Below are 12171 nucleotides of genomic sequence, written 5' to 3'. Positions count from 1 at the left end.
TTTCTTTGATTTGATCAACTAAAACCCAACAGCTTGACTCCTGTTATTTTAGGGAATAGTTTTGCTTAATTAACTATAGTCCCTCCATTAGTGAGGTACATTGCAATTAACATTTTTTGGGTTAATCCGATCTAACACACAAACCAATAAATAAAATTATATTTTATTGTAAAAGGATATGAATTTTTTGTTCTTAAGCTAAAATAATTTGAAAAATCTTAATTAATAGCATTGATTCAATTACCAAATCTTATTATGGGATCGAAAATCTCAACTGTTGTAACATAAGCTAAACTCTAATATATTGACTCGTAGACTAAAGTTAAACTGAGCTGATTTTACTAAATAAACATTTACCTAAAAATAATTATATTAACTTGGCATTTAATTTAACACAATTATTTTCTAATAAATAAAAAGTATAAATAAATGGAAGTTGAATTCAATTAGAATTAAGTTTGAGAATTGATTAAAATAGTAATAAATGGTACTAATCACTCCAAGCCTAAAGTAAAACAAAAGAAATAAATGGTACTAGTACTACTCACTTATTTTGTATTTATCTTTTCTAAATTAGGATTTGAGCGCCAAACACAACTTTTCACAACCCCCAAAAATAACATACCAAACCAAACAAACACACAAGAGGGAATGTGAAAATTTTCGATGACGTCACCTTCACCAGCCAGCGCACCAAATAAATTAAAAAATTAAAAACGACGAGTCCAAACACACAGCTCTCCAAGAAGACGAATTTACCCCTCTCCTTACACTCCTTTCACTTGTCGTTGCAGGGTTACTTTTGTAAATTCACTCACTAAAACTTCCCAAAGAAAGACCACCTCGCTACTCTCTTTCTTTCACCACTCGCTTCTCTCCCAACTCAGATTTCTCTCTTTTGACTCTCCCAACTCAACTCGCTCCCTCCTCTGATCTCCGACTCGGCTTCGCCTGACTCAGTTCCCGCCGACTCATACTCCGTCACCGCCTTCCCCCCCTCTCTCTCCCTCTATACAATTTTCACTTCTTATTTCAATCGAACGATCGATACTACCACCTTTCCTAGGGTTTTCTCCAACCAACCACCTGTTTTGCTTCAGCTGATCGTTTCGACGCCAACTGTGGTGTTTCTTCTGCTGAATTCTTCCTCTCGACGAATTTCTTTTGAGATCTGAATTTGATTTGAGCTTCGGTGAGCAAATTTAGCAAGTAACGAATGGTGTATCGATTCCTTTTTGGGAAACTAGGGTTACTCTGGTGTATCACGTAAGATTTTGTTGATTTGGAAGCTTCTGAGCTCGATTTTGTTGGATTGGGATACGAAGAAGATGGCGTAAAGGCTGAATGTTCTTTATTTATTCGGGATAATTTGTATGCAGGTGTAATTTGGCGGTGGAAGTCGAGAATTGTAGAATTTTCTTTTTAAATTAAACAAGTTTAGTTGTATGAAATTAAGGGTTTTACTGGTGGAATAAGGTGGGGAGGAATTTAGGAAAATGTTTTACTCTCAGTTTATATTGGCCAAGAAAGGTCCTCTTGGGACGATATGGATTGCGGCTCATTTGGAGAGGAAGCTCCGCAAGAATCAGGTTGCAGATACCGATATCGGAGTTTCAGTGGGTTAGTTACTCTTTTCCTTTTATATTCTGTTTCAATTCTCTTATTAACTTGAGAAAATTAGAGGGAATCTATTATTTTGATTATCTTAAATTTGCGTAAGAATAGGTCAGATTACTATTGGAGAAAATTAGTTGACTTTAAAAATTGGGTGTTACTGATATATGATGATGATATGTGTGCATAGTGATGGGATTTATACAAAATATAATTGCCCAATTGAATTTTATGTCCAGTGAAGGTTTTGTTTTGTTGAATCTACTCTTAAATGCGATTTCTGGGTTTCTTTGCATTGGTGTTGCACGCTTTATTTTTGTCGTCTTTTATAATATTCAATTCGGCAATTATATTTTGTTACAGTACTTTTCACTGGACATAAAATTTCTGTTTGGAATGTATTGGTCCAACTTCTGAGAACATTTGTATTGTAGTATCTTTTATGGGATTTTGTTTACATTGTGTTATCATAGTTCTTTTGGATCGTTATAAGGAAATTCAAGTTTAATACGAGGGGTTTTATGGAAGGAAAAAAAATAGGAGTGCTTAAATTTAAAAAAATGAATTGTGAGCTGAGCCCCCATTACCAAAAATGACTTTTTTACGTTTTGTTTATCTAATATTTAGATCCATTGTCCTTACAAAATATTTGGATCCATTGTCCTTATATTTAGATCCATTGCATATTAATGTAATTTTCCATGAAATGAGGGAAGAGGTGGGTCATTTTGGGGAAATTAACATTAAAGATAAATGGGTGGGCTTTTAATCATGGAAAAATAAAAATTAAGAACCAATAATTATTTAATTAATATAAATGTGGAAAAAACCAAAGCTTCTTATCCACACTTATGTGAACTGAACTTGAGCGAATTGTGACCGACTGCCGAATATATATATATAAAGAAACAAATCTTGTATTAATTATGAACTAATGCAAGAGGCTTAAACAAGGTAATTCAAATATGATACTCTTTACATTTATATTTATATAATATCTTCATCCATTTGATTTAGTGCGAGGCTTATCATTTTCTTGTTTTATTTTATTGTCAGTGTTTGTTTTCCCTGGAAATGTTCTTCAATATTGATAATACCATAATTATTCTCCATATCATTACCATCTTCATGCTTTCTAAGATACCATGTCGCTGTATGGGCTTACAGTTTTAAAGACTTTAGACTTTAGAGGTGTAATGTTCTCTGATTTGGGTAGGGACTGGGATTGCCTGCTGTAAAATTCTAGCCTTTTTGCCTCTGTTTACGTGATTTTTTCACCACTTTTGCCCCCCCTGCTTATTCTCAAGTTCTGTTTCAATTAAAATATATATGCTAATTCATTTGCTTTATTTTCATTGGACAGATTCAATTCTGTCAACTGATGTTCCTATAGCACTCCGGTTGTCTAGCCATCTTTTACTTGGAGTTGTTAGGATATATTCAAGAAAGGTGAATTACCTTTTCGATGATTGCAGTGAGGCTTTGCTTAAGATAAAGCAAGCTTTTCGTTCCACTGCTGTTGATTTGCCTCCAGAAGAATCCACTGCACCATATCATTCCATCACCTTGCCAGAGACTTTTGATCTTGATGATTTTGAGCTCCCAGATAATGAATTTCAGGGGTCAGTTCTTTCTTATCTGAAATTAATAATAAAGTGCCAGTTTAGATCATTACACTCATGCGAAACAACCTAAATTACTGACAAGTGACTTTCTTGCAGTAACTACGTTGATCATCACGTTAGTGCAAGAGATCAGATTACACTTCAAGATACCATGGAAGGTGTTGTTTACTCAACATCTCAGTTCGGATTGGATGGTTAGTATTTTGTTTTTAATTGCATGATGATTGTTGTAATTGAAAATGGGGTATCATGATATAAGTTCCTAGACTTATTTGAGCTTATGGGGTATAGTTTGAGTTTATTTTTGGATAGTTTCTGTGACAGTTGTTAATTAGTTGAGTATAGTTGGTAGTTTTATTTCTCTTGCAGATATCTTGTTGGAATTTCTTTTCATTTTCCCCAGTGGAGAGGGTTTACATAAAAAAGTTAATTTCTTTTTTTTTGTTTGATATCTATTACTTTTTATAGAAAGAGATGTCTGTCAGGGAATAAATGGCTGCTTTAAGAAATAAAATAAAACAACCAATTATTGATAGCTATGAGTTATAAATTTAAACTGAAATCTCTAACATCTCGTGGTGTGTTATTAGAGCGATTTGGCGACGGTGATACTTCTCAAATTGGTTTTGACCTAGATGAGGTAACTTTTTATTGTAATTTTTTTTTAATTAAATTTTGTTGGTTACTCAAGATACCATCGAAGGTGTTGTTTATTCACCATATTCTTGTTTTTTTTTTTCAAAAAATAAAAATAAAAAATAAAATACACTGATACATGTATAGTAGTCTAACAATATGATTGTTTCTAAATAAAACCCTTAAGAAATACCAAACCTTCCATAATACATGAATTGAAATAGTTTTTTCTTACAAAAATAGTGCACACCTAAAATCATTACTGATAAAATTATTTCTTTTCTTTGACATGGATGTGTTTCAACTTGGTCTGGAGAAAATATAAAGGTTGTGTTTCTTATAAAAATATATAAAATTGGTTGTGGTTTACAATATCAATGGGCTGGTTTTACGCTTAATAAGTTAAGGCTGCTATAATACTTAAAAAAAAGTTATTGAACTAAGATTTGAAATGCTGATCAGACTTCAGAGTGAAGGACAGTTGTGAAATAAGAAGTAAATACAAAAGAAGATGTTTATACATTATAAACACGCCTTAGGAGTGTGTGAAAAATCAGAAGTTAGGCAAGAAACTTATCACGGACTGTTTAATTGCTTGAATATAGCCAACTTGTAGTTGTTTTCTTTTTTTAAACAGCGAATAGGATGCTTTTTCTTTGTATAAAAAAATTGAGATGATGTGTAGATATGGATGTTTTGTCCCTGATTTGTTGAATGTTATAATAGTGTGCTCTCTCCGTTGCATTGATATCATTTTTTTTTTGTTTTTTGGATCTGTTTTGTACATTAAGATTTCTAGCTTTATTTAGTTTGAGTGCTTTCTATTTTTCATTTGTAAAGTGCCAAACTAAATTCCTTTGAATTGCCTCAAACAGGACATTTTCCTCGACAAGGTTGCTGCCCAAACGAATGACGGAATTCCAGAGTAAGCTTTTTAATATATAACTCTGTACTTTCTGTATTTAGTATTTTTAATTTTTCTGTCACCTCAACTCTCTCTCTAGTGTTAAGTCTGTTACTTGTCGGGCTGGATGGTGTTGGCTGATTATAGCAATCTTGTTCCTTTTATCAGTGATGATCTGCAGGTGTCAGCTCCTCCAATGACACCTGAAGAAAAAGAGGAAATGCGTGAGGACATTGAGGGGTTGCCTGGAACTACAGAAATAATGGATTTGGATGGCGCTGGGGACCAGGTTGACCAACTATGCCCAAAATTTATACTGCTTTCTCTTTTCTCATGTTGTATGCCTATTTCTTTTTCTGTGTTAGTGGTGGTGGGCGGGTGGGGAAATATTGCTAGATTTGTATATATATATGTACTTTAATTTTAAATGGCGTGGAATGTGGTGATCATTGCTATTTGTTGGTCTTTGGGGGATTGAATGAAATAGTGGAGTTTTTGAAGATTTAGAAGGAAACTTGAGTCTTTATGGGATAGAGTAAGTGCTGGATGGTTCATTTGCTAGTTTATTCATTCTTACGATTTTAGAGACTTTTTTTCTTAAAAAAAAATTAACATATAAAATATATTTTATATATATCAGGATCTCTTTCTGTTCCTTTGTAAAAAAAATTTTTCGATAAGAAAAAGATTTGAGGATGTACATTCACACACATAAATTTTATTTATCACATCGCATTTTTACTGATTTTTTTGTGGATAAATATATTGCTTGTGGGTTAGATTGAAGTTCCAGATGCAAATATAGAAGCTTTCGACCATGCTGCTGAGGATCCATCTACTCCTGGATTCATGGAACATCCAAGCCCGTCTAAGGCTGAGGAGCCTATGAACTTTGATGGTCACATGGAATCAAAAGATCTGAACTTTGATGGTCACATGGAATCAAAAGATCTGAACTTTGATGGTCACATGGCATCAAAAGATCTGAACTTTGAGGGTCACTTGGAATCAAAAGATCATGATTTTACAACATTTGAAGGCCCAGAAGATACAGAAAATGCTGTTAGTAAGTGTGATGCCCATGAAACTATTGCTCCTTTGGAGAATGGCTGCCTTTCAAGTGATGTGGAGATGCAACAGGCAAATTTGCAGCTTCATTTAGCATCTATTCCAGTTACTACAGAGAACAGTCATTTAGCATCTATTCCAGTTACTACAGAGAACAGTCATTTATCATCTATTCCAGTTACTACAGAGAACATCTCTGCAGATAATGGGGTTTCAGCACCATCGGCTGTTGTTGAGCATGATAAACCTATTCCTCTAGCTCCAGAGTGCTCAAATGGAAACAATAGTGCAGTGGGCGGTCCAATCAGGGTGGAAGAAATACACAATGGTGTTGTTATAGATGAAAGAACTAGACACACCGGAACAAATGTACAATTCCCTCAATCTCCTGGAGCTAGATTGGATGAAACTGTTGCATCTCCTAGTTGCTCCCAGGTGACCACAGAACTGGAGGATCCTGGTCGTCAGACTTTGTCAATTGATGTTGAAACTCACAACATGGGAGAATCATGCTCTCTTAACAATGCATTGTTAACAAATGTTGTTTGTCCACCCGAGTCACCCGGGAGACCAGAGGTTGTGAATGTTGAAGGTCAGACCTCTCAAGAGCCAAAAGAAACAAATACTTTGAGTCATTTTACTCATGATTTCATGGCATCTAATAATTATCCTGGACTCCATGCCTGCACTCAGAAAGGTCCTGATATGTCATCTTTTGGAGGTAAAATTCAGCCTTTCTTCCCAATTACCATCTGTGATTGTTTGTGAACTGTAGGAACATATAAAGGAGAAAGGAGGAGTTTGCAATTTATATGACTTAATTCTGTTTTGCAGGTAACGAGAGCCATTCAATTGATCTTATGAGACAGGAGACTGGAAATAATTTTACTTTGAGTCATTTTACTCATGATTTCATGGCATCGAATAATTTTCCTGGACTTCGTGGCTGCACTCAGAAAGAACCTGATATGTCATATTTTGGAGGTAAAATTCAGCCTTTCCACCCAATTACCATCTGTGATTGTTTGTAAACTGTGGGAACATATAAAGGAGAAAGGAGTGTTTGCAATCCATATTTTGGGATTGTCTATTTAGGTGCAGTTTATATGACTTATTCTTTCTTGCAGGTGACCAGAGCCATTCAATTGATCATATGGGACGGGACACAGTAAATAAACATCTTCCTGAACCTGCATTATGTGAAGAGACTCCAGTTGACCGCAGACAGTTGAATTTAGAAATGCATAACGTGGCATCTCGTGATATTCAGCTAGAGAATTTTAACAGATCTGCAGCTTCAGACTTACCTGCCCCTGAAAGGCTGCTGTTTGTGTCTGAAGGGCTTTTTAGTAAACCAAATGATTTGTTCATGGAGTCCACACCTAGGGTTGATGAGTTTGGTGGTGGATTTAGAAATGCACCAGTTGACCGCAGGCAGTTGGATTTAGAAATGCATAATGTAGCATCTCGTGATATTCAGCTAGAGAATTTTAACAGATCTGCAGCTTCAGACTTACCTGCCCCTGAAAGGTTGCTCTTTGTGTCTGAAGGGCATTTTAGTAAACCAAATGATTTGTTCATGGAGTCCACACCTAGGGTTGATGAGATTGGTGGTGGGATCAAACTTACGGCAGGACAGAAACGTAGCTTCACGGAGAGTACTTTGACTGTACATAGTTTAAACTCGAGTGACTCATTTAATATGACCAAGTTCATGAGAACTGCAGAATCCGTTCCGGATGATAATGATTTGCTGTCTTCTATCCTAGGTATTGAAGTGGACTTGTTTATTGTCTTATTTTGTTTGACTTGTCAGATGAGTTGATTAATATTTCGTATTATTTTGGCAAATTCATGCTGATGTACTTAATAGAAGTTCTGACTAAATTGTATTTCTTGTTGCATCAGTTGGAAGAAAATCTTCAGTTTTGAAGATGAAGCCCACTCCACCTGTACCTGAAAAAAAATCGAAACGCCCTCGGTCCACTCCCCGTGCTAGTGCCAAGAAGAGAAAAGTGCTTATGGATGATATGATGGTTCTACATGGCGAGTATGTTTTAGTTTGCACGCTTGTGACCTATTTCATTTGCTAAGCTTCACTTTTAAATCTGTCATGTTGGTTCTAAGGTGGCATTTGGTTGGAGGTAATGAAACGGAATGGAATGGAAAGGAAACAATTTTCATTCCATTCATTTGTTCGGTTGCATTTTAAAGTATTGGAATGTCCTTTCCACTATTTTGGTAGAATGACTATTCCATTTTGAATTGGAAAGAAAGACCATTTCTAGGTGGCATTCTCCCAACCAAATGCCACCTAAGAATTTGAGTTAAATACCAAGTTGTGCAGTCTCTACTTGACTGTACAGGGAAAGAGTTTGTACTTGACTACAGTGGGGGCCAGTCTAACACGAGTGGCCCCTTTCTCGTTTTCTTAAAAAAAGTGCAGGCTCTTTCCCTGCAAAAAAGAAGTGCAAACCTCTTTCGAGTACAAACCCTTTTGGACATGGAAACCATTGTTTGCTCTAACTGGGAAAATGAAACAACCTTGTGTATGAGTGTGTTTGGGTAATTAGTTGGGGGGAGAGTTAACGAATCATACTTGACATAACTTTGTAAGAGAGCTTTAGAAACATGGGTCAACTGACTGACAATGCTGTCCAGAAAAAGTGGTTGATAGTTGATTTAATCATATATCCTGTAGTCTATGTCTAACTAATTTACCATGAAATTTAGCGTATATTTTCTTGTAGTAAGTTATATACTACCATAAATCAACTATTTTGACTCAAACATCTCACTTTTCTTCTTCCTTTTTCTGTTTTTTGAAGTATAATACGACAACAATTGACAAGTACAGAAGACATACGTCGCCTGCGTAAGAAAGCTCCCTGTACTAGCCAAGAAATTTCATTGATTCAAAGACAATTCTTAGAGGAAGAAATTTTTAATCAACCCAGTTTTACTGGTGAGTTATTAGTGTTTGAATTGATATTTTAGGTTACTTTACTTTATTATGTTCGTTTGCATCTGGTTCATTAAACATAAAAAAGATCTATAATGACTGTCTTTTCATGGAATATTTTGCTCTTTCTCATTCAACTTACTTATTGCACCATAAGTCCCTTCTGTTATTGACATTGGTCTTTCTACTACATGAGCCCTTTAACCTTTTATCCAATTTTTGCATTGCATATAAACTTTGGGTAGAGTTTTTCATAATATCCTCCAAGTTTGTTGAGTTGGTTTTTACTCGTGTTTCAGGTATGTCCACAGCACTGATATTTTTGCACCATGAGAAATTTGATTTGACTGGGTTAAGGGTGTATGAAAATGATCCATACAATGGTCCTGTTGAACCAGCAAAGGATGTAGTAGAGCCTTCTGTTTTGGTCCAAAGAAATTTGGAAACACAAACTGTTAACATTCCTATTCAAAGTGAGATTCAGCATACTGCTGTTTTGGTCCAAAGTGATTTCGAAACACAAACTGTTAACATTCCTATTCAAAGCGAGATTCAGCATACTGGAAACAGTGACTTCAGATCTCAACATGAAAAAATGGGACTTGGTGTACAAAATAGTGAAGTTGTTGCTGATGCAGCAAATCATTCTATTAACCGGATAGAGTCATCAATTCAAATCAAACTTAATTCTATTGATATTGCCAACAACATGACAGAAAACACTGTTCAAGCAGATCTTGTGGATAAGAGTAACGATGTAGATGCTTCTGTACTGATGGAGGCATCATGCATGTACCCACAGAGGTTTGAAACTGAGCCTATTGAGGAAACATCACTAGCGGACACAAGTAACGGGAGACTTGATGCTATTGAATGTAGTGTAGATCCTGAGAAAGATAATGGCAATTTACATGCCTCCCTTGATGTGGCATCTGTGGAATCTGAGGGGTATGATATTAATATGCTTCCTGGGTCTGGAGATCAAGCTGTGGAAGTACATGAAAACATTGATTTAAGTGTTATGAATCCAGATGAGGTCCAGGCACCAGAAGAAGGATGTGAAGGCAAGGATTTGGCTTCTAGCTGTATGCAAGCTGATGGAGCAAACTTAGATTTAACTCTACCCTTAGAGCCAAATGTGGATGAAGAGAATGCAAGCTGTATGCAAGCTGATGGAGCGAACTTAGATTTAACTCTACCCTTAGAGCCAAATGTGGATGTAGAAAATGCAAGCTGTATGCAAGCTGATGGAGCGAACTTAGATTCAACTCTACCCTTAGAACCAATTGTGGATGTAGAAAATGCTCCTTTGAATGAAGAAGAGAATACAGACGTGAAGGAAAGTGATCTACCGAGTGCCTTAAATGAAGAAGCAACAACTGCTGAGGATTCTGCAGTGGAGCTTCGTGATGTATGTTATTCTTCATGATTTCTCTGTCTCGTTAATTCTTTGTTTCCTCCTGAGATGCTTACTCATCTATTTCTCTTTATGTTTCCGAGTTGCTTACTCAGTTATGGCCTATATTTTGCAGGATTATGAAGAAGATGTCTTATACGATAATGACACAGGTTTAATTCTCTTTCTTCTTGATTTTTTCTTGGGAGAAATTTTTTAATCTGTCCCAGTTGGTCATTTCATGTTTAGAACCTGCATTGATTAATCATATTCCCAAGTAGCCCTTGAAGAATTGTGTGTTAATTTGTTTTCATTTGGAAGAGAGATGCTGTCACGGTCTGGTGATATGGTGCTACTGTATAAATCTTTGATAAAATTTGCCTGCTCTTCTGTTGATGCTATTTCTTGCTGCAATACCAATATAGTCGAGTCACATTTTGTCTGGTGCATTGTTTTCTAATTTCTTAGGTTTTTGTGATCATAATTTATTTATTTTTTCTTCCCCTCAGAATTTTTGAATGTAGACGATGATGACGTAGAAGAAGACTACGATGATGATAATTTGCCAGGTGCTGAAGATCCTCGTCTTCTTGAAAACAGTGGATGGTCTTCTCGAACGCGGTAATATTCCTTGATCATATTTAGTAATGTGAAACAATATGTCATCTCCTGTTTGTTGGTCTACTTCCTAAATCTAATGCTAAGTTCTAGAAACATCTCTTTTTTTTTTTGTATGAATTATCATCATCATCATCATCGGTGGAGGGAAACTATCTTTAACAAACTCTTTCTCTGGTGCTTTCGTGTATAGGGCCGTTGCTAAGTATCTCCAAACCTTATTTGATAAGGAATCTGTGCCTGGAAAGAGAGTTCTCCCAATGGACAATCTATTAATGGGGAAGACTCGCAAGGAAGCATCAAGGATGTTTTTCGAGACACTGGTAAGTAGTAATCAAGGACTAAATATGCTGCAGTGCATATGTTAAATTTCTCTTTATGTCATATTGATTCATATGTTAATAATAATAATAATAATAATAATAATAATAATTGCAGGTTCTAAAGACAAAGGATTACATCGATGTAGAGCAAGCAATGCCGTTTGACAACATCAATGTAAAGCCTAGAATAAAGCTAATGAAATCCGACTTCTGAGAATCTTACAATAGGAAAAAGGCAAGAAGATACAGTTTGATACGTAGTTTGGCTCATGATATATTATGATGATGATGATGATGATGAGGGTCCTTTATTATCAATTTTTTTTTTGGGGGGGTTTCATTAGATTTTTTTTTTCTTTTCTTTCATCAAAGGGTGGTTCTCTTTTTTTTTGTTCTTGTCTTATAAATTATTTTTATTTTTTCGTTTCGATGGGAAGGGAAGGGAAGGAAGAAAGAATTATGTCATATTTAGTTTGATGTAATTGGTAGTTTAACAAGTCAAAAGGTCTAAATCTAATGGCACCTGTATCTTTGTAGTAGTGACAACAATGCTGTAACAAGGATCTTATGTATATGTATATATTTGTAAAATATTATTATTATCATTGCAATTGATTACCCTAAATTATTATATACCTTCTTATAAAATTGGGTTTGGAATAAGTGTTACATATTTGAGGGTAGCCTTTTCCTCTTATTTTCTTTTCAGTCCTTGAAATATTACTAAGTATATATGAAGACTGTAATGTAATAATAAAAGAAACATTAAATATTATTTTGAATTTTGTATTTTGTCAAAGTTAATAATAATTTGATTTAAAAGTGTTATAATAAATTGGTTACCTTCTTGTATTTATTTCTACTAGATTTTATCTTGAAGTTAGTTATATATAAAAAGAAAACGTTGAAAATTGAGTTGAGTTTTATTTATATTATTTTAGAAAATATAAAATTTATTTTGCCTATGGAAAAAAAAACAATATTTGATTTGATTAAATTGCTAATGCAACTCTTCCCAACCCAAC

The 12171-nt window shown here is 35.0% G+C and overlaps 1 protein-coding gene across 1 annotated transcript; it reads left to right on the top strand.

Moving 5' to 3' along the window:
- Positions 1-847: 847 nt before the first annotated feature.
- Positions 848-11779, top strand: LOC115698600 (sister chromatid cohesion 1 protein 4). The gene is made up of 16 exons (XM_030625714.2): positions 848-1620; positions 2978-3236; positions 3336-3433; positions 3830-3879; positions 4751-4800; positions 4948-5068; positions 5560-6568; positions 6682-6831; positions 6975-7616; positions 7756-7897; positions 8676-8812; positions 9109-10220; positions 10342-10378; positions 10715-10826; positions 11017-11146; positions 11262-11779. The coding sequence occupies exons 1-16, from the start codon at positions 1497-1499 to the stop codon at positions 11358-11360; spliced, it is 4272 nt and encodes a 1423-aa protein (XP_030481574.2). The 5' UTR covers positions 848-1496; the 3' UTR covers positions 11361-11779.
- The last annotated feature ends 392 nt before the right edge of the window (positions 11780-12171 follow it).

This window comes from Cannabis sativa, chromosome 8 (genome assembly GCF_029168945.1).
Source record: "Cannabis sativa cultivar Pink pepper isolate KNU-18-1 chromosome 8, ASM2916894v1, whole genome shotgun sequence".
Lineage (NCBI taxonomy): Eukaryota > Viridiplantae > Streptophyta > Magnoliopsida > Rosales > Cannabaceae > Cannabis > Cannabis sativa.
This window is presented reverse-complemented; position numbering and strand designations above follow the sequence as displayed.

Bases quoted from the DNA above. Each gene is read 5' to 3' on its own strand.
- LOC115698600 (XM_030625714.2), top strand. From the start codon at position 1,497: ATGTTTTACTCTCAGTTTATATTGGCCAAGAAAGGTCCTCTTGGGACG. The intron at 4,801-4,947 runs GTAAGCTTTTTA...TCCTTTTATCAG, and splicing joins ACGAATGACGGAATTCCAGA to TGATGATCTGCAGGTGTCAG. The intron at 10,379-10,714 runs GTTTAATTCTCT...TCTTCCCCTCAG, and splicing joins CTTATACGATAATGACACAG to AATTTTTGAATGTAGACGAT.